The 20,873-nt window shown below is 36.9% G+C and overlaps 2 protein-coding genes across 4 annotated transcripts in view; one reads left to right on the top strand and one right to left on the bottom strand.

Annotated features, from left to right (window-relative positions):
* LOC125107042 (C-type lectin domain family 4 member D-like) overlaps positions 1 to 11,504 on the top strand; it is an 80,783-nt gene extending 69,279 nt beyond the window's left edge. The window contains exons 1-7 of one of the 3 annotated variants that reach the window (XM_047741643.1): positions 669 to 708; positions 2,270 to 2,373; positions 3,914 to 4,003; positions 6,443 to 6,547; positions 8,490 to 8,641; positions 10,092 to 10,204; positions 10,493 to 11,504. In XM_047741643.1, coding sequence (XP_047597599.1) covers positions 2,346 to 2,373; positions 3,914 to 4,003; positions 6,443 to 6,547; positions 8,490 to 8,641; positions 10,092 to 10,204; positions 10,493 to 10,637 — 633 coding nt within the window. In that variant the 5' untranslated portion in view covers positions 669 to 708; positions 2,270 to 2,345 and the 3' untranslated portion in view covers positions 10,638 to 11,504. Of the gene's footprint in view, positions 1 to 668; positions 709 to 2,269; positions 2,374 to 3,913; positions 4,004 to 6,442; positions 6,548 to 8,489; positions 8,642 to 10,091; positions 10,205 to 10,492 lie in introns of those variants that run through there. The other 2 variants (XM_047741642.1, XM_047741645.1) reach the window with 2 other exon arrangements.
* A 2,459-nt stretch (positions 11,505 to 13,963) lies between these two features.
* Positions 13,964 to 20,621, bottom strand: LOC125107980 (C-type lectin domain family 4 member E-like). The gene is made up of 6 exons (XM_047743531.1): positions 19,958 to 20,621; positions 18,865 to 18,957; positions 18,163 to 18,252; positions 17,307 to 17,458; positions 16,557 to 16,672; positions 13,964 to 15,355 (listed from the first exon to the last, which is right to left on the bottom strand). Exons 1-6 carry the CDS (start codon positions 19,992 to 19,994, stop codon positions 15,205 to 15,207), a joined length of 639 nt encoding a protein of 212 aa, XP_047599487.1. The 5' UTR covers positions 19,995 to 20,621; the 3' UTR covers positions 13,964 to 15,204.
* Between the last annotated feature and the right edge of the window lie 252 nt (positions 20,622 to 20,873).

Below are 20,873 nucleotides of genomic sequence, written 5' to 3'. Positions count from 1 at the left end.
TGCTTGCATGAAGTATCTTTTGCTATCCCTTCACTTTGAATCTCTGTATATGTTTAGAGCTGAGGTGAGTGTCTTATAGTTGGGTCTTGTTTTTTTAACCATCCAGCCACTCTGTGCCTTTGATTAGAGCATTCAATCCATTAATCTATTGTCCAATAAGAGTAATTATTGATAGGCAAGAACTTGCTAATGCCATCTTATTATTTTCTAGTGTTTCGTTGTTCCATTCCGCCTCCTCTCCCCCTTTATGCCTTCCTTTGCAATCAATGATTTTCTGTAGTGGTATGCTTTGTTTCCTTTCTCTTTATCTAAGTGTATCTATTTTAGATTTTTACTTTGTGATCCCATGAGGTTTACATCAAACATCTTGTAAAAATAAGTCTATTTTATGCTGATAACAATTTAACTTTGCTTGCATGCCAAAACTCCATCTTTTACTCTCTCTCTTTGTACATTTTTGATGTCAACATTTACATTTTTATTGTGTCTCCATCCATTAACAAGTTGTTGAAGCTATAGCTATTTTTACAAAAATATGTATTTATTTATTTTAGAGAGAGAGAGAGAGAGCATGTGGAGGTAGAGGGAGAGAGAATCTCCAGCAGACTCACTGCTGGGCATGGAGCCCAATGCAGGGCTCAGTCCCATAAACCTGAGGTCATCACCCAAGCTGAAATCAAGAGTCAGACACTTTACCAGCTGAACCAGGTGGGCACCCCTGTCTTTTTGTCGTCTTAACGACACCTTAGACGCATCTTTTCATTTGGCTCTGTAAACTTTCTAGAGCAGAGTTTCTCTCAAGTATTTGAAATCATGTTTGTTTTCTGGGAACACAGAATGTGCCAGGTGTAGTTTATTTTTTCCTGTTCTAGGTGGGATTTATATATCCTCTAAGATTCCTATATCCTTTTAATAAAGAATACATATTACTTTAGATAAAGATGTAGTTTCTAGGGTCGCTTTGAGAGTTTGTGGGTAAGTAATATTGTTGCTGTGGAAATACTTTGGTTGTGACAGTGTTGAAAAATATATGTGTTGTCAAATCTATAATTTTACTTCCTCCCACTTCCAACTTAACATAGTAGTATTTCATTCAAGATCACCAAATATGTATGTGTGTGTACATATGTGTGTGTATATATACTTAAAATAATATTGTAGCTTAAGGAAGAAGGCAGGTGAAGGGCCATATTTTGGAAGCTAGAATTTAAGAAGGATCTCTAAGCTGCTGGATACTTGTTTTTGTGATCTCAGGCTGCTGTAGCAAAATACCATAGATTAGTGGCTTAAACAACAGGAATTTTTATCTCACAGTTCTAGAGGCTGGGACTCTAGAGATCACAATGCCAGCATGGCTGTAGGACACAACATTCAGTCCATGATGGCACTATAAAAGAAGACAGGAACCTGATGATGTCTTTACCACAGAATGTTACATTTCCTTTTCCATTGCCTTAATAAGCTTATTTTCTCTCATCTAGGAAGATTTGGGGATTTAATCAACAGCTCCACCATCCCTTTCTCAACCCCAAAACAGAAGTTACTGTGTCTTTACATACAGTATACATACATTGTGTACATTAAAAGCTTTAGTTCAGGGGCGCCTGGCTCAGTCGTCTGCCTTTGGCTGAGGTCATGATCCCAGGGTCTTGGGACTGAGCCTCACCTTGGGCTCTGTGCTCAGAAGGGAGCCACCTTCTCCCTTTCACTTTCCCTCTGTGCTCTTTCAAATAAATTAATAAAATCTTTTTTTAAAAAAGCTTTAGCTCATTACTGGCATTATCTTTTGTCATCTTGCATACAACTTACTCAGCTTAGAGACATTTTTAAGGCATAATTTACCTCAAGCATGTAACATGTAATTTGAAAATATAACACCCCTCCCTAAAAAAAAAAGAAGAAGAAAGAAAGAAAGAAAGATGAAGGAATGTGTATTAAATTTTTATTAAGCATAATGATTATTCTTTTAAGCCATTGCTAAACTTTTTGTTTGAATGAATAAAAACAAATTGAGAAATTTCACATGACACACTAATCTAGTGATCTCAACATACTTCATGGAAATTTCTACTGGCTGTTTTTGGGTGTTGCTTTCCCAATTTCCTTTCGTCTTTGCTCTGTTTCTTAGAGTGAATCAAAGGAAACTTGTCTTTGAAAAGACTTCTTCTTTCGACTTGTCTTTTATGTGGAGAACTTTCTGATCTTACCAGAATAAGTAAGATTAATGTTCAATCTCAAGTATTTCTGAGGGTATACTCCTTACCCACAGAAATATACACTTGGGGCAAAATCAGAAGAGGCTTCTCATTCTCCCAACCACCGGACAGGAAGAGAATTAACCCACAATGGAGCAAGAAGAACCTCAAAATAAACGTGAGTACATTCTCTTCTCTCAGTTTTAAAGAAACAAATGTAATTATGACTAAGATTTAAAAATATAAATTAATGGTAATTATAGTTCTGAAGATTGAAGATGATGAGGAGGAGGAGTTAGAGGAAATGACAATGACTTTGGTGAGGATAAAGGTCATAGATAAACTCAAGTATGTTGGGTAAGAGAAACTTCTTTGTGAAACATACATTGGGCCAAGATGAGATAAATTATGCAAAAGAAAAATAAGATGGAAAGAAAGAGAGCAATTTGGGAAGATTCTTTTAAAGGTAAGAGGAGGAAGGAAGATAGACACAATGCACCAACTAAAGTTCACAGTTTACCTAAGGCTCTGACTTTATCCCATTTTATGCTGTACTTAAGGGTCACAATGTATTTGTATTACAAGAATATTAAACAATATTTTTGAGAAATAGAACAAATATTATTATTTCTATGAAAGGATATTCATTGCAGTACTTTTAGAAACAGAAAAAACACCAGAAACCAATACTTGCTTGTATATTACCAATAGTACAGATTCCAAATGATGGTGAATCTCTGTGATGGAATTTTGCAGTGATTCAAATAATCCTATATATTAGTAGGTGTTGACAGAAAAAGTCTCCAAGACATATTGTTACATAAAAAGCTGTGTTTCAGGACCAGGGTACACTGTGGTCCCATTGAAGTTTGCCATGGTAGAGTGATGAGGTGAAGTAAAACATTAATTTTAATTATTTTAATTTTAATTATTAATTTTAAAATTATATATTTCTACAAGTACTGCAATGAATATCCTTTCATAGAAATAAGTTCAATTTTTCTACATGATAGAACTCTAGAATTGATATTGTTGTGGTAAATATGATGCACATAGAAGTTGATAAGTGTTGCTAACTTGGTCTGTCTAAAAGCTTTCTAATTTATAGTTTAGCATAAACTATATGCTAACACCAAGAGAGTTTATTTTTCCTCAGTCTTGCTGATACTATATATTTTCTATTTTCTTTTAAAAATCTCATATGTGAAAAATTATACCATAATATTTTAGTTTGCATTTCTTTGAGCATACTTTTCTGTTTAATGATCATTCATAATTTCAGCAAACTAAATTTTCAGCAAATTTCCTGGTCAAACTTTTGCTCAGTTTTTAAGTTGCTTTTTGAAATCTCTATACAGTCTAGACATTAATATTGTGACAAAATTTTCTTTCATATGTCCCTTGTGTTTTAACATTATTTGTGTCATATAGAAGTTTTAATCTTTATGGAGCCAAATTATCAATTTTTTAATGATCTTTGAGTTTTCTGTCTTATAAAAAGCCTTTCCATTAAAAAAATGTTATATTTTTATGTATGTATGTATGTATGTTTTTACCAGTAAATTCTAAAACTGATTTATTCAGGAGGAAATCTTTAAGCTCTCCTCCAGATCTAAAATATTGTGGATGAGCTCATATTTAGCTTACTTCTCAGTAGAATATCTTCCTCAGTTCTTGTGGCAGAGAAGACAATGTATTTATCTTTCCTTTTGCCCTAGTCAGAGGCCAGCATTCCCAGATGATCTCTTGGGCCATTGCTGTTTTTTACATCTCAGTTCTCAGTGCTTGTTTTATTGCAAACTGTTTGGGTAAGTTATTAGCAGAAATGGAACTCTGTGAATTTCCCCAAACAACATTCATGAAGTTCCTCTAAGTCGTTTGTTATTTTGATTCCCCGTCCCAACATTTCAATCCATACTGCTTTTCAGGGTCTTGAATTTAAAATTCAGAGCTACATTTTTAACCTTTTGTCCTTTGATGGTGCTGTCTTATGTCAGGGAATGAATGATGGAAGTTAAACCCTTTTCTAGACCTATGAAGGTTGGTGGCTGAAGTAAATCATTCCCCAGTTTTGACTGAGATTATAAGGGGCTGTATCTTATCAGTAAAGAATAACCAGCAAAAAACCAACTTTCAGATAGACTGTAGTCTGGCTTTGAAAAGAACAGTTGAAAGATTTGTTCTTTCTAGTAGCAAGACCTTGTATAAAATTATTATAATTACAATAATATAGTATAGGTGCAAGTACAGACAAATAGACCAGAGGAAAGGAATAGAAAGCTTAGTTATAGATCCTGCATATATGAACTGTTTATATAAAACAGAAGGGGATACTGCAGGTATAGGGAAAGGACAATTTTGTTCAATCAATTAAGACCATTGATTATCTTCATTCAAAAAATGAAATCTGTTCCCTGTATATCATGTATAAAACCAACCTGACATGAATTATTGGCCAAATGTGAAAAGCAAATCAATAATGCTTTTTAGAAGATAAATGGAGAATATATTCATATCCTCAAGTCAGGGAATGATTTCTTAAGTCATAAAATATGCTAGCCAGTGAAGAAAATATTGACCAATTATACTACATTAAAGTAAGAATTAATGTACAACAAAAATACCAAGAAACAAAGCAGCCATAGAAGGTGTTTGTAATGCATATAATTGATAAAAAATTAATGTACAGTATATATAAACAATTCTTTCAAGACAATAGGAAAAAGTCCTGACAATACAGCAGAAAAATAGGCAAAATTTTGAATAGGCACTATAGAAAAGAAAAATTGAAATGTTTAATGAACACATAAAAAATGTCAAGCTCATTAGTTTTCAGGGAAATGAAAATTCAACTCACAAAATGAGATACCATTGCAAACATACCAGGATGGCAATAATTAAAAATTCTAGTGCTATTAAGTATTGATGATGATGTGGAGCAACTGAAACTCCCATGAACTGCTGCTTATGGGAGCATAGAGCAGTACAACCACTTTGGAAAACTTTGCCACTATCATATTGGCAATATGCATATTTTATTACCAGCAATTCCACTCCTAGGCACATAGCCTACAGAAATGTATGCTCATGTGCTCTAGGATGCATGGTCAAAAATGCTCAGAATGGTATCATTCATAATAGTCAAACACTGGAAGCAAAGCAAATGTCCACCAGAAGAAGGCTATACGTTTTAGTGCATTAAGACAGTAGATCACATTATAGTAATATAAATGAATGGATTATAGTTGTATGTAACAATAAAAATAAATTTCAGAAATAACACTGAGCAAAAGACAGAACCAAAAGAATGCATATTTTATCATTTTATTTATATGACGTTCAAAAGCAGGCAAATCTGATCTGTAGGGTTTAGGGATATGTTATCAAGGAGTAAAATTTGAAGCAAAGCACAGAATGATTGGTTTAAAAGCCATGGTATAGTTACCCTTAAGAAAGAGGAAGTGGATTGTATTTGGGATGTGAAGGCCACCTGAGGTATTGGCAATGTTGTGTTTCTTAAGCCAGATTGTTGTTACCTGGAGTGTTCACTTTATAATAATTTGATAAACTGTACATTTGTGTTTTTCACTTCTTTGCACTTGATTATGTTTCAAAGTAAAAATATTTATTTATTTATTTATTTATTTATTATTTATTTTGGGAAGAGAGAAAGGGAGAGTGAGTGTCTGAATGGGATGGGCAAGGGGTGGTGGGAGAGAGAGAAAGAGAGACAGAGAGAGAGAGAATATCTTAAACAGGCTCCATGCACAGCACAGAGCCCAATGTGGGGTTTGATTTCACAACCCTGAGACTATGACCTGAGCCAAAATCAAGAGTTAGATGCTCAACCGACTGAGCCACCCAGGTTTCCCTCAAAGTAAAAATATTTAAAGATAAGAGAATGTATCTGGCTGATAGTACTTGGCAGAACTATCCCAGTATTCTCTAAAAATCTCCACTCTAAAACAGATTCTGATAGAAAAATATGCTTAAAAGCATATACATGTAAAGGTTTGCAGAACTACTCCCATAAACCACAAAATGGATAATATGATAATAAAATATTAATTTTTGACAATTCTTTTCAACCTATTCACCTGGGGCTGGAACAGAGGAACTGGGTAATAAGAATAAGGGTTAGTTACCTTAACTCTTAGGAGAAGAGAGGGACCAGAGTGACCAGCTCCCATTTCCCTAAGTAAGTGATTATATAGGAAAATAAAACTAACTCTTTTCCCCTTTGACAGTAACTCATCACAACATTCTACGCTGCAGGAGAGAAGCAAGAGTGTTCAAGTTACCAGAGTACCACATGAAGCTGACATGCACCAGAGAGAAATCAAAATTGAAAGGTAGATAGAAAAGAGCATAGGAGAATTTCTTTCTTACTTCCATTTCCTTTTTTAAAATTAACATTTCATTTTATTTTATTTTTTCAGTGTTCCAAGATTCATTGTTTATGCACCACACCCAGTGCTCCATGCAATATGGGCCCTCCTTAATACCCACAAACGGGCTCACCTAACCCCCCACCCCCTTCCCCTCTAAAACCCTCAGTTTGTTTCTCAGAGTCCACAGTTTCTCATGGTTCATCTCCCCCTCTGATTTTCCCCAATTCACTTTTCCTTTCCTTCTCCTAATCTCCTCCATGTTATTCCTTATGCTCCACAAGTAAATAAAATCGTATGATAATTGACTCTCTCTGCTTGACTTATTTCACTCAGCATAATCTCTTCCAGTCCCGTCCATGTTGATACAAAAGTTGGGTATTCATCCTTTCCGATGCAGGCATAATATTCCATTGTATATATGGACCATATCTTCTTTATCCATTCATCTGTTGAAGAGCATTTTGGCTCTTTCCATGGTTTGGCGATTGTGGCCATTACTGCTATGAACATGGGGGTACAGATGGCCCTTCTTTTCACTACATCTGTATCTTTGGGGTAAATACCCCGTAGTGCAATTGCAGGGTCATAAAGTAGCTATTTTTAATTTCTTAAGGAATCTCCACACTGTTTTCCAAAGTGGCTGCACCAGCTTGCATTCCCACCAATAGTGTAAGAGGGTTTCCCTTTCTCCACATCCTCTCCAACACATGTTGTTTCCTGTCTTGTTAATTTTGGCCATTCTAACTGTGTAAGGTGGTATTTCAATGTGGTCTTGATTTGAATTTCCCTGGTGGCTAATGATGATGAACATTTTTTTCATGTGTCTTTGGAGAAGTGTCTGTTCATGTCTTCTGCCCATTTTTTGAGGTGATTATCTATTTTTTGAGTGTTGAGTTTGAGGAGTTCTTTATAGACCTTGGATCAGCCCTTTGTCTGTAGTGTCATTTGCAAATATCTTCTCCCATTCCATGGGTTGCCTCTTTTTTTTTTTTTTTTAAAGATTTTATTTATTTGACAGAGAGAGAGATCACAAGTAGAGAGAGAGAGAGACAGAGAGAGAGAGAGAGAGAGGAGGAGGCAGGCTCCCTGCCTAGCAGAGAGCACGATGTGGGACTTGATCCCAGAACCCCGAGATCAGGACCTGAGCTGAAGGCAGAGGCTTAAACCACTGAGCCACCCAGGCAGCCCTGCCTCTTTGTTTTGTCTTACTTCCATTTCCATTCAGATTCAGAGTCCAATTTGAAGTAATCAGTAGTAAATGAGGAGAGATTAGAACAATAGGAGTATCTGGTACAAGAGTAAACATCAATAAATAGAAATAGATTTCTCATGACTGTAATTAGTTGAATAACTGGAGAATATAACAACACATTTAGGATCCATTTTTGGCATCCAAAACATAACATTAGTTTAATTCCATTTTCTTTTGATTCAGGCATATCTTAAGGACTTCCCTCCTAGAATATACAGCTTTTCCAAAGTGACTTTGTCTCTTATATTTTGCTGGAATCTGTAAAATCCCCCATCCTTTGGGAGGATGGGCAAATGCTTGAGAGTTCTAGTAGGTTCTCTACCCTCTTTAGATAAAATTACCTGCAAAAAGCTTTGTTCTAGAAGCACTTCAAAAATAGAAGTAAATACATGGACATTGAAAAATGATGTTGTCTTCTAAGAGAATATCTTATGATTTCCATATAAGTCACTATGTGATTCAGATACTTTTGCTCAGAAATATTTAGAAATGTAATTTTCAGGATTTTTTAAAAAGGGGAACAAAATGATATTGGTAATCTTGGTATTATTTCCAAAAAATATTAACTGGATAGTTAGCAGAATAACTATGCAATCTCTTAGAGATAAAATGCTCCTTTGCAACTGATTTTCATTTCAATTTTCTTATGAGGGACCACCTGGAATTGCTGTCCTTTTGGCTGGAGAGCATTCCAGTCCAACTGCTATTTTCCTCTTAATGACAACAAGACATGGGTTAAGAGCGAAAGGAACTGCATGAGGATGGGGGCTCATCTGGCCACCATTAGCACAGAAGCTGAGCTGGTATGTTGGAAGGCTCAAATCCATCTCTCTGCTCTTTGAATCTCTTTGCATAGAAAGAGGAATTTCTCTGTTCTGCCTCTATGCCTTTGCTTCATCTGTTTTATCTTCCTTGCTCATTTTTCTTCATCTGGCCAACTTTTGGTCTTTCCAGATTTGATTCACATGTTATTTCCTCCAGAAAACTACCCTGACCACCTTCCCTATGCCATCCTCCCTGTTCTAATTTGGAGAGACACCTGTGGTACTTTGTGCACTGTGTGGTCATGGCACTTACACTGTAATGAGGTTATCTGTTCACTGCTCCCTGTCTGCCAATGACTCTCCTTTGCAGAGGTCTGTGGCTGTGCTCTCCTAATCTTTGCATCTCCAAAGTTCTGCACAGTGCTAGGGACACTGGATAGGTCTTGATAAATGTTTGGTGAGTAAGTGAATAAATGAATGGTTAAGCAGGACTGAAATAGCTTCTCAGGAGAAATCATAAGAAATACAATTCAGTAGCATGGTTGTAACTCTAAGTAAAAAAAATTCTTAAGTTTAATTCAGTTCTTAAGTACTTTAAAGCACTTCTTTTTTTTAATTTTTAATTTTTTAAAGCACTTAAAAAAAGACTTTATTTATTTATTTATTTGACAGACAGGGATAACAAGTAGGCAGAGAGAGGGAGAAGCAGGCTTCCCGCTGAGCAGAGAGCCCGATGTGGGGCTTGATCCCAGGACCCAGGGATCATGACCTGATCTGAAGGCAGAGGCTTTAACCCACTGAGCCACCCAGGCGCCCCTTTTTAAAGCACTTCTTAAAACACAATTTCTTCTTGTAATATACTTCCATACACACACACACACACACACACACACACACACACACACACACACTATATTCATATATATAGTATATATGTAACTCATATTCTACTCTTTTCTTAGGGAGGTTTCCCAGAGGATTCTGTCCCCATGGCTTTGCAATCTATAGGTTCACCAACTTTTTGAATAAAATGGAACTTAATTTAATACACACGTGCATAAAAGGCAATTTTAAAAATGAAAGTTTTAAAAAATGTGATCCTATTAAACATTGTGCTAAGTGATTTGCAAGCGTGATCGCACTTGCTCATCACAGTAACTCTGTGCAGTAGTAGAGTGGTCCTTTTGGAGATCAGAAATCTTGGGTTTGGTGAGATTAGAGCGCTTACTACATTACACAATAAATGGCAGAGGCAGGATTTGAAAGCACATCTGTCTGATGACACTGCTTTTGTGCTTAGCTAATAATCTATCTGACCATTTCTCTCTTTCCCTAACATAATAGCTTTTCCTAACATAACATAATATTATGTTAGCTATTATGTTACCTAACATAATAGCTATCAAATGATAAATGCAAATATACTTATAAAAATTATAATTTTTATAAAATTTTTATGTAATTATACAAAATTTATATTTTTATGCAGAACTTTATTACTCAATTTTTGGAGAGACGATTTTCATATTTCCTGGGACTTATAGATGAGAATCATGGAGGCCGATCCTTGGTGAATAAGACAGCATTTAACCCACATAATTTGTGAGTATGTTGACTGGGGTGTAAGAGCATTATAGGCAAAGCTGGGAAGATAGCAAGCAGAATTCATTTGGGCTGCAGTATACTGATGTAGGAATGCTTACTCAGAATAGAGCACTATGTGTTGAGTAACCCCTATACTAATATACTATGATACTTCTATTAGTGCACTCCGTATTTTTCACCAAAGACATTTTCCCTGCATGTCTCCTGACCTACACATACACACACACTCACACACACATAAATATAAATATAAATATAAATATATATATTTTTCTTTCATTTCAGATTATGGCATGAGGGTGAACCCAAAAATCAGGAAGAAAATTGTATTGTCCTTGTTAATGTCCAAGACAAATGGACATGGAATGATTCTCCTTGTAACTTTGAGACAAAAAGTATTTGTAAATTACCTGGAACAGCATTCAACTAGAAACCTCCAAAGAAGTCCTTGTGATGGGGACAGAAAAGAAGAACCAATTAGACTAGGGAAGAATGTACCTGCACCATTGGAACAGAGAAAACCTGCTGAGAAAATAGAAAAATTTTAGTTATGATGGCCTTATTTATTTTTGTTCTATTCATTCAAGATACTATGTTTTTGTGTGGTATGGTGGCAGGAGTCATCTTTTCTGTGAGAATCCATTTTCATTAATGTTGCTTTCTTGATAGTATATCAGAGTATTTCCTTTTCAGTTGGTGTGCATTGATGACATATCAACCAGAATGGCTCAGATGATGCCATCTCTTAGTCATTGCTTTCCTCTGCTCAGATTTTTACAATGTGGGGTATTCCAACTGGTAGTGGTATGCCATTATTTTGGCCCCAGTTATGATAAACTCTTTAATTTTTTTTTAAGATTTGTGTATTTATTTGAGAGAGAGAGAAAGAATCTCAAGCAGATTCCCCACCAAGCACAGAGCCTGATGTGGGGCCCAACATGGGGTTCAATCTCACACCCCTGAGATCATGACCTAAGCTGAAATCAAGAGTCAGTTACTCAACTGACTGAGCCACCCAGGTGCTCCCTAATCTATTTCTTGCAGTCTGATTATTTTTCAGTACCTTTTTGGTGACCACCACAGACCACCTTTCTTACCTGGATTATTGCAATAGCCTTCTGAATGGTCCCCCTGTTTCTCCCCTCAGCCCCTTTCAGTCTGTCCCCACCTCTCATGGCACTTATTCTTATTCTCCTATTCTTCAAAATTTCTTTAAGACAGCTGATAGTAATTTCATAAAAATAACTGCAAAATTTATTAGGACACTGTGGTAGTCCTAGAAGTTTGAAACACTTAAAAAATTAAACACTGCGGGGGGTGGGAGGTTTGGGGAGCCAGGGGGTGGGTATTAAGGAGGGCACGTATTGCATGGAGCACTGGGTGTGGTGCAAAAACAATGAATTCTGTTATGCTGAAAAGAAATTTAAAAAAATTAAAAAAAATTTAAACACTGGTTTTGTCTTTGAAAAAGTATGATATGTATATGTCAAAAAGGCAAACCAGAAAATTATAAATGAAAGTAGGAGTTAAATCTTCCACCCTGAACTCCAGTCCCTTAAATGCCTCTTTAGAGAAACTATGATCGTCAGTTTCTTATACGTATTTCTGTATATGTTTAAATACATGTTATATAAATGTATATACATATACAACCCATTTTTTTCTAACACTAGTGGAAACATTATCTATAGCATCTTAAATGTCTTGCAATTTTTTTTCTCCCATGAATCTCAGGGGTTTTGTCTCTTTGTTTTTCATCATGATCAGGGTATTCTTTAATTCCCATCTCTTCTTTCCCTCTTTCCCTACCACCTCTCCTCTGGTAACCACCAGTTTGTTCTCTATAATTAAAAGTCTGTTTCTTGGTTTGTCTCTCTCTTTTTTTTCCCTTGCTCATTTGTTTTGTTTCTTAAATTCCACATATGTGAAATCATGTGGTATTTGTCTTTCTCTATTTCATTTAGCATAATAACACTCTTGTGCAAATGGCAAGATTTCACCCGAGTAATATTCTGTTGAGTGTGTGTGTATGTATGTGTGTGTGTGTGTATTTATTTGTGTGTGTGTGTGTGTGTATATATATATATGTATATATATACACATACACATATGTGTGTTTGTGTGTATATATATATATATATACACACACTATAATGTTGTGTGTGTATAATTCTGTTGTGTGTGATGTGTATATCACTCTTCTTTATCTATTCATCAATTGATGGACATTTGGGCTGCTTCCATAGTTAGGCTACTATAGATAATACTGCAATAAACATAGGGGTGCATGTATCCCTCTGAATTAATGTTTTTATATTCTTTGGGTAAACACCCAGTAGTGTGATAGTATGGCAGTTCTATTTTTATTTTTTTGAGGAACATCCATACTGTTTTCCACAGTGACTGCACCAACTTGCATTCTCACCAACAATCTTCTTCACATCCTTGCCAACACTTGTTGTTTGTTGTGTTTTTGATTTTAGCCATTCTCACTGGTGTGAGGTGATATCTCATTGTGGTTTTGATTTGTTTTCCCCTGATGATGAATGATGTTGAGCATCTTTCATAGACCCATGAAAAGATTTTGTCTTCTTTGGAGTAATGTCTATTCATGTCTTTTGCTTATTTTTTAATTGGATTATTTGTGTTTTTGGGTAATCATCTTGCATTTTTTAACTTAAAAATATGGTTTGGGAAATGTTTTATACCTTGTTCCAAATAACTAAATAGTGTTTCATTATATTGGTATATCATAATCTGAAATAACCTTTAAGTGATAAAATATTTCCTTTGTCTAATAAAAATCAACAAAATAATGGCTATGAAAGAAACCATAAGAACAATCCCAGTTCAGATCAGAAAAGGAAGACAGTTCCAAGAGGATTTCTTTTCCTCTTAAAAATATGGGACTGATAGAATGTATTTGAATGCATTGAGAGGTGATGTACAATTCTGCGTAGTTAAGGGATGCATTATTAATCAGTACATAGAAAACTATTGATATATAAAAAATGCTGCCAATATTAGGTATACAAAAAGCAAAATGTATTTAAGAAAGTATGTAATATAATACATAATCATGATACAGTACAAGATTTAGCTGTGATAACATTTACATATTCATGATAACATATGAGTAAAAATTTTTGATAATGAGTGTGTATTATTTTCACCAAATGTATTAGAATGATTTTTCTTTAAGATATTTAGAGGCCCACATGGTAATATTTACATCTTAACAGTGATTTGCTTTGGGAATATGGTCTTGGGACTACAGATGATTGCTTACTCTTTTATTTTTTGGAAATTTCTGGCTTTTCTGGTGCCTGAATATTTTTGTAGGCCCTATTGTAAAAATATATTTTAAGATAGAATCAACCAGATGATGTACCCCTCAGAATTTTCCATATAAATAACTTGGTTTCTGTTGATCTTTAACCAGTAAACCCTGAGTGATTGTTTCTTTTCTTGCCAAACTTTGAAGAAAAAGTTAATTGCATAACAAATTATAAATATATGGTGAATAAAGTATACTAATACTTTCATATATCTTTCAATATTGAAATAAAATTTAAAGATTTTATTTATTTATTTATTTATTTGACAGAGAGAAAGAGATCACAAGTAGGCAGAGAGGCAGGCAGAGGGAGAGGGGGAAGCCAGCACCCCGCTGAGCAGAGAGCCCAATGCGGGGCTCGATCCCAGGACCCTGAGATCATGACCCGAGCCAAAGACAGAGGCCTAACCCACTAAGCCACCCAGGTGTCCCTGAAATAAAATTTAAAATAACAAATTATAGCCAACCACAAAGAAACAATGGTGAATAAAAGTATTTCCATATGTCTTTCATTGATGTTTATAATTTGAAAAAAGGAAACTAGAAAGTAGAAAATATATGTACTGGATTACTTTTGGGTCAAATGACTTTAGATTTAAAGGCATATTGGTTTTAAAACCACACGTGGTCTCTTATACCTAAGAAGAATAAACATTTTTGAGGAAAGATAATATATTATATTCACTTACATAGTTGAATTTTCCCATTTCATGATTACACATTCATTCCAATGTATGAATTTTGAGGGTCTTTTTATGGTGCTGTGTGCAAGAAACATGGTTATTAAAGGTACTGTGTTATTTAAATATTCTTGAATAACCTTATCAGTACTGAAAAAAATATGCTAGTAGTGGATAGGCTTGAGATAGGAAATTGTCAAGCTGAATGTTCTCTTCAAACAATTTGACTGTTGGACCCTAGCTGAGCAAGAGCCACAAACTGAGGTGAGATCAGTTATTCGGTGGAAGAGAAGAAAAAGAAAAGGGAGTTCTTGGGATGAACGGACTGAATCATAGTCTGTTTGGAGCCGAAGCTCAGCATGGATTTTTCCTAGCGAGGCATAGTCAAGGCCATTACCTGGGAAGTCCACATGTCTTTGAAGCAGGGATAAGCTTCATGACTTGAGGGAGTTTCTTACTCATTGTACAGGAGAACATAGTGAAGATACTTGCTCGGGCAGAGGTAAAAATGGTATGCAATTGAGAAGAGAATGTAGACTTTTCAGGAGCCAGAAAGAAGAATTGACCAGAGCCTGAATGCAGGGGCTTCAAAGTCACTTTGAAAATCCTCTTCTTGCTGGGCTCTGTTCTTGCTCTGTGTCCCTGTATTTTTCCATGAGTCTTCACAAAGGAAGCAAATGTGCCCAAAGGAGCATACTTTTCTTTTCCTGACATTTGTTCTAGAATTTCTTGGTAAGTTTCGAGAAGTCCCGAGACTAACATGGAGAAACATGCATGTCAATTAGCATCACAAATTATAACATTCAAAATGACTCATTTTTATTGGTAGCAAAAGCAACGAAGTCCTCCCGATGTCCCTAAGGAGTCCTCATTAATGCCGAACACACTTCTCTCCAGTTGGAGCTATGTTCATGCTCTTGTGCCTCCATATTTATGCATTTTAGTTGTGCTTTCTGCTCTTAGAGAATTTTTCTGTTGCTTTAGACATTTATTTCTGGCATTTCACAAATCCAAAAAATACTGAAGAAACAGGGCACATCATTCCAATTTTTCCTGGGATTTGAAGAGTCTCGGATGGTGGCACAGTCCTCCACTGTCACTAAATTATTGGGCTCCCCGACATCCCAGAAGCTGAACGAGAATAATCATGCAGGAGATTTAAAATCCCAGCAACAAGAAGCCAAGTGACCTACATGCTAGGCAAATGACACTTGTGTTGTATCACTTCATAACACTTTTGCTAGGCATTGTAATCTCCATTTTATTTTTTAATTTAAAAAATATTTTATTTATTTATTGGACAGAGATAGAGAAAGTGCACAAGCCGGGGGAGAGGCAGAGGGGGAGGGAGAAGCAGACCTGACCCCAGGACCCCAAGATCATGACCAGAGCCGAAGGCAGACACTTAACCAACCCAGGTATCCCTATAATCTCCATTTTGTTGATAAGGAAAATGAATCCCAGGAAAACTAAACCATTTGTCTAAGTCATAGAGTTTATGAGGAGTGAAGCTGAACTGCATATTCCTGATTTTCTATTCTGTCATGCTCCCTCATGGTTGTCGACCCATAACGAGTGGCTATTGATATTCTGGTGGATGTGTTTCCTTCGAAGCTCTGATGTTCTCATGGATTTGTTTCCTTCACACTCATATTTCATCTTACCTTTGGTTCCCTTTATTCCACACTGAGTCTGTATTCACGTAGGTACATACTTCAGTGGTGTTATTGTGCTGTAGTGAAGCGACTTTCTCAAGTCTCAGGGCATCTGGGCTGTACTCTTAGAATGGACCTTAACCTTCCTGACCTTTAGTTTCCTCAAATGCTAAGTAAAGATTAATGATACCCATGTATACCAGAAAGGTGTAATTTAGGTAAAATGAAATAATGAATGAGAGAAAAACTTTGAAAACCCCGAAGTGCTGTGCAGTAACAAAGTAAGGTCATTATTAAGGAGAAAAGAGACATTAACAAGGGGGTTCCATGCTCTTACTCCATAACTCCACTTTCCTCAAATCATTATTTTGTCTTATTTACTAGTTTGGGGCATAAGACTCTGAATTTCACTCTGTCTCTGCTGCATTTCCAATGAATTAGTCTTTAATTCTAACCCTCTCTTTTTCATCTGTTATTTCCCCTGTATTCAGATAGTCTCAGGAAATGGGGGCACTAGATCCTCATGCTTCCTTTGTCTGTCTTCTTGCAATTTGTATTATGAAGGATTGACCCAAAGATATCTTGTGGAACAGGAGGAGGTTCTGCGAATTCCCTGCAGCAATGGTCTAACTTTGATTTGACACAGTGTTAAAATTCTCCTGCAAGAAGGAAATTACCTGAGAGATTTGGAGAAAGGTGTTCCATCTACCCATTGCCACTGACCCTCGTTCACCTGGTCTGTCAGTCCAATATAGAACTCTCTCCTTTTAGGTTTCGCAAAGAAAAGGAATTCCTATGTAAGCAACGCAATAAAAAAAATAGATCAATTATTTCAATTTTGAACAAATGTTGAAGGCAATTGTTCTTAAGAGAAATAAAGTAGGACAAAGACTGCAGATGATAAGTGGCTCTGAAATTGTAAGATCATGGAGAATTATCTCCTGATTCTTTTTATTGTGGTAAAAATATGCATACCAAAGAATCAAATCTTTAACAGAGAAGGAGGTTCTCAATAACGAATTCCAAGTTTATCTACTGTTATTTGTAGCAAAATCTACTGTATATATCCAGCATGAAACATTATTAATCACAGCGTAAGGATAGTGGCCATACCTTTGACATATCTGACATAATCATATGATATGCTCCTCAATGTAATGGCCATTCTAAAATGAACTCCCAGCCCTTTTCTCCCCCCATCTTCCTAATAAAGAAACAGAATATAGAAATCCCTTCGTTTTAGGCTCTTCTCAAGATGAAAATCGAGTAAGTATCAACTTACAGAAATAGTAGAAATGGCATGCATTTCAGTACATTCATTTAACAAATAGTAGCTGTGGCCCAAACACTGTATGCACGTATGGAGAAAGGGATAGATGCTGAGAAGAAGGTCGCACGGACATTGGAGGAGGCTGCACTCCAACTACCTGTTCCTCCCGCGTGTTGATAACAACAAGATGAGCTCCCATGTCGGAGCAGTTTTTTAAACTCGATGCCCAGGACATGGTGTTAGTAGAAAAGAAGTAGCAGCTAGATTGAAAATGTACCCAGTTTGATGGACAGCAATTCTTTACTGAACCTAGGAGGAGAGAAGTTTCCATGAGTGCTCTAGCCCAGAGGAGCGTCATATAGCATTTTGTTAAGACTTGGAATAAGACTGTATATGTAATAGCATAGGGAGTAAATTTCTGAAGTATTTGCAAATTCCCTCATCTATATATATATTTTTCTCCTTCACCCCATTTGGAAGCAAGTGAGGAAAAGAAAATGCATTCCTGGAGACAAAATCTTCCTCTTCTAGGTTCTGTTGAGACATACCTCAGATTTATTCTAAAAGTTTTCTATAACGTCCCCAAGATTTCCTGTCCCGATGCTAATTGCATTTCCGAAGTTCTAGAACTGTCTTCTTACCGATTCCTCAGCATTCTCATATAGTACAGGCAAGATTTTACATTTTGTTTTTGAAAAACAGAACATCATCCAACCACTTTACTTGTCCCCAAATCAATCTAGAAGCCAAAAAAAAAAAAAAAAAGTGTCGTTATAGGGGCCCCTGGGTGGTTCAGTCGATTAGCGTCTGCCTTTGGCTCAGGTCATGAGCCCAGGTCCCCGGATTGAGCCCTGCATCAGGCTCTCTGCTCAGTGGTGAGTCTATTTCTCCTTCTCCCCCTCCCTGACGTTCATGCTTGCACTCTCTGTCTCTCTCTGAAATAAATGAATAAAATCTTAAAAAAAAAGTGTCAATATATAAATGCTGATGTTCAAGTTTGAGGACTATTATACCCAATCCATCCCTGGAGCAGGAGAAGTCCATGAATGCCTCATGTAGCTGGAACTTATTCTCATCACAGAGTTGAAGGACACGATATGTCACTGTAAGGAAAGGTGCAGAGTTAATGTTCATTATCTTGAAAAAAAATAAATATTATCATTTTTGTATTTATAATGAAAGTACCAATAATCATCATGGTTTCTTTCTCTTTTCTTTTTTCCTATTTGTCCTTCTATACAGAGAGACAACAAGATTTACCTACTCAAAGAAAGAAGAGGGAATTCACATTTCATGATTTTCCTGATTTATGAAGGTGAATGTATTTTATCTCAGGTCCAAAGGCCCAGAGAAAACAAATGCATCTTTACTCTCTCTATGCCAACCCTCCCTACCCTTCTTCCTAAAAGCGATTTTGTCATGCTTCTGGTTAGGATCCCATAGAGAAGTTTACCCTAAAGATATGAATGCAAAGGGAAGGACACAGGCCGTCAAGGAGATGAAAAATGTCTATCATGAAAAATGTGTCAGAGGTCACTGAAATTTGGTAACTATTCTGTTCTAGTTGGGGTTCTAGTTGAGCAATAACCTGGAGATAAATAGGGAAGAAAGTGGAACAGAAATACCTTTTGAGGGGGAGGAGAACCCAAAGGCAACAAGAAAGATTTTACCCCTAATATTCACCGGGGAGATTAAACTTGACCTTTCAAACTCACCAACACATCTGGTGATAAAACAGGCGCTGAGCAGTAGCATGGAGACCCCAGCAACAGTCCATAAGAGAACTTGGGAAGACAAGCATCTTTTCTCTGTAGAAAGAAATACGCAAACATAGTCAATCTTCCCTAGCAGGTTACAAAAGAGATTCTTACCCAACCACTTAGTTCCTTCCACTCGCACTGTTCTATATGCAGTAAGTTTCAAACTTCAGCATGCATAAGAATCATCTGGAAGGGGGCGCCTGGGTGGCTCAGTGGGTTAAGCCGCTGCCTTCGGCTCAGGTCATGATCTCAGGGTCCTGGGATCGAGCCCCGCATCGGGCTCTCTGCTCAGCAGGGAGCGTGCTTCCTCCTCTCTCTCTGCCTGCTTCTCTGCCTGCTTGTGATCTCTCTCTGTCAAATAAATAAATAAAATCTTTAAAAAAAAAAAAAAGAATCATCTGGAAGGTCTGTTGAAACACAGATGAAGGCACTTCGCCTCTAGAGTTAATGTTTCATGAGACCTGGTATTGAGCCAGCAAGTTCCCAGAACCATCTCTCAGAACCACTAGATTCGCTAATCTTAAGATTCGTGAACTGAGATGGGCAATTTTTCCTTCCTAAGTTTCCCAGATTTTTCCCCTTCTTTTCCTATTTTTCTCTTTCCCATTTCTCCCTCTTACCCTCTCTGTTTTTCTTGTCTCTCACCTGCTCTCCTCTTTTCGGTGTCTTATTTCCCAAGCTCTCTGTCAATCAGATCAGATAAAACGCGGGCCAACCTCTAGTAGCTCCTCTCCCCCTCCCTCCAGATACACATTTTACAGACAGGGAAAGTGGGTTCTAGAGAAGTGAGGTGACTTGCCCAACGCAACACAGGGAAAGGGTGGGCAGAGCGGTCTGATTCAGCTCTCCCTGGAATCCAGCCCAGCGATCCTCTGTACAACATACGGTCCCTAACCACTGCCTCCCTCATCTTCCTCTCTTGCGTTCTGTCTCTGTCTCCCTTCTTTTGTTCTAGTAGAGACTTTTCTATTGTCCCTTCCCTCAAAATATTTATCACCTCTTCCCAAAAAAAAGATCTATGAGAGAAAGGGAGAGTTGCAAATTTTACCTGTGCCTTGTGATGTAGATGGTTGGGATGAATTCATTCTCTCTCTCTCTTTCCCTCTCTCTTTCTCTCCTCTCGTCAGTTTCTGAATCCAGGAGTATTTTGTTGGTAAGATTCAAGAAAAATGATTCTTTTTCTGTTTTTTAGGAAGTGTGACCCTAAGACATCATAATATCAACGTGTTCTGTGGCTTTGTGTTTTAGTCAGGGTTTCCTTTCTTGCATAAGGACGACAAGGGACTTTACCAGGCGACACATCTGTCTCCTCAGTTTAGGAAACAACTAAATGGGGAAACGGTGAGGTGGTTAAGTATCAGCAGATTGGACTGAGCATGTGGACACATCAGGGGCTTAAAAATACAGTTTTATTTTGGTGGGTAAAATTTCTCTACTTTCTTCCAGGCATCACTCATCCTTTGGTCTGCCCTTGACATTTGTGAGGCCCTCCTCTGCACTTCCAGTTTCCCCTTCGGTCCTTGCCACCGCACATTTGTTAACTGGAAAGGGGACAGACTCCAAGTCTTCACACTTGGCACAGAGCTGGGCATGTTGTATATGCATTTACAACTTGGCCGTGTGAATTCCTTTTCCTATTTTATGTTTTCTTTTTCCTACTTCCTTCACTTGCATCTCTTGAACCTTCTGGATTTCTCTCATGCTGTGTATGTTGCATTGTGGGTTTATATCTCTTCTATCAAAGTGCTTACCCCTAGGCGATGTCACAAGTCCGCCCCAGTTGAATTGCCTCACGTGGTATGACTACTTTGAAATTCAGATCCATTCCCTATGTCAAAACACAGCTCTGGAGCCCTTGAGACTCAGCAGGTAGTTTCATTATATTTTTCCAAATTATTGGGATTTTTGTTTTATATTAGGGCCTGTATTAGGAGAAATAAACTTGAATGTCAGAAGAAGTAATT

This window comes from Lutra lutra, chromosome 8 (genome assembly GCF_902655055.1).
Source record: "Lutra lutra chromosome 8, mLutLut1.2, whole genome shotgun sequence".
NCBI classification, from domain to species: domain Eukaryota; kingdom Metazoa; phylum Chordata; class Mammalia; order Carnivora; family Mustelidae; genus Lutra; species Lutra lutra.
Note: the sequence above shows the minus strand (reverse complement) of the source record. Positions and strands in the feature narration are given on the sequence as shown.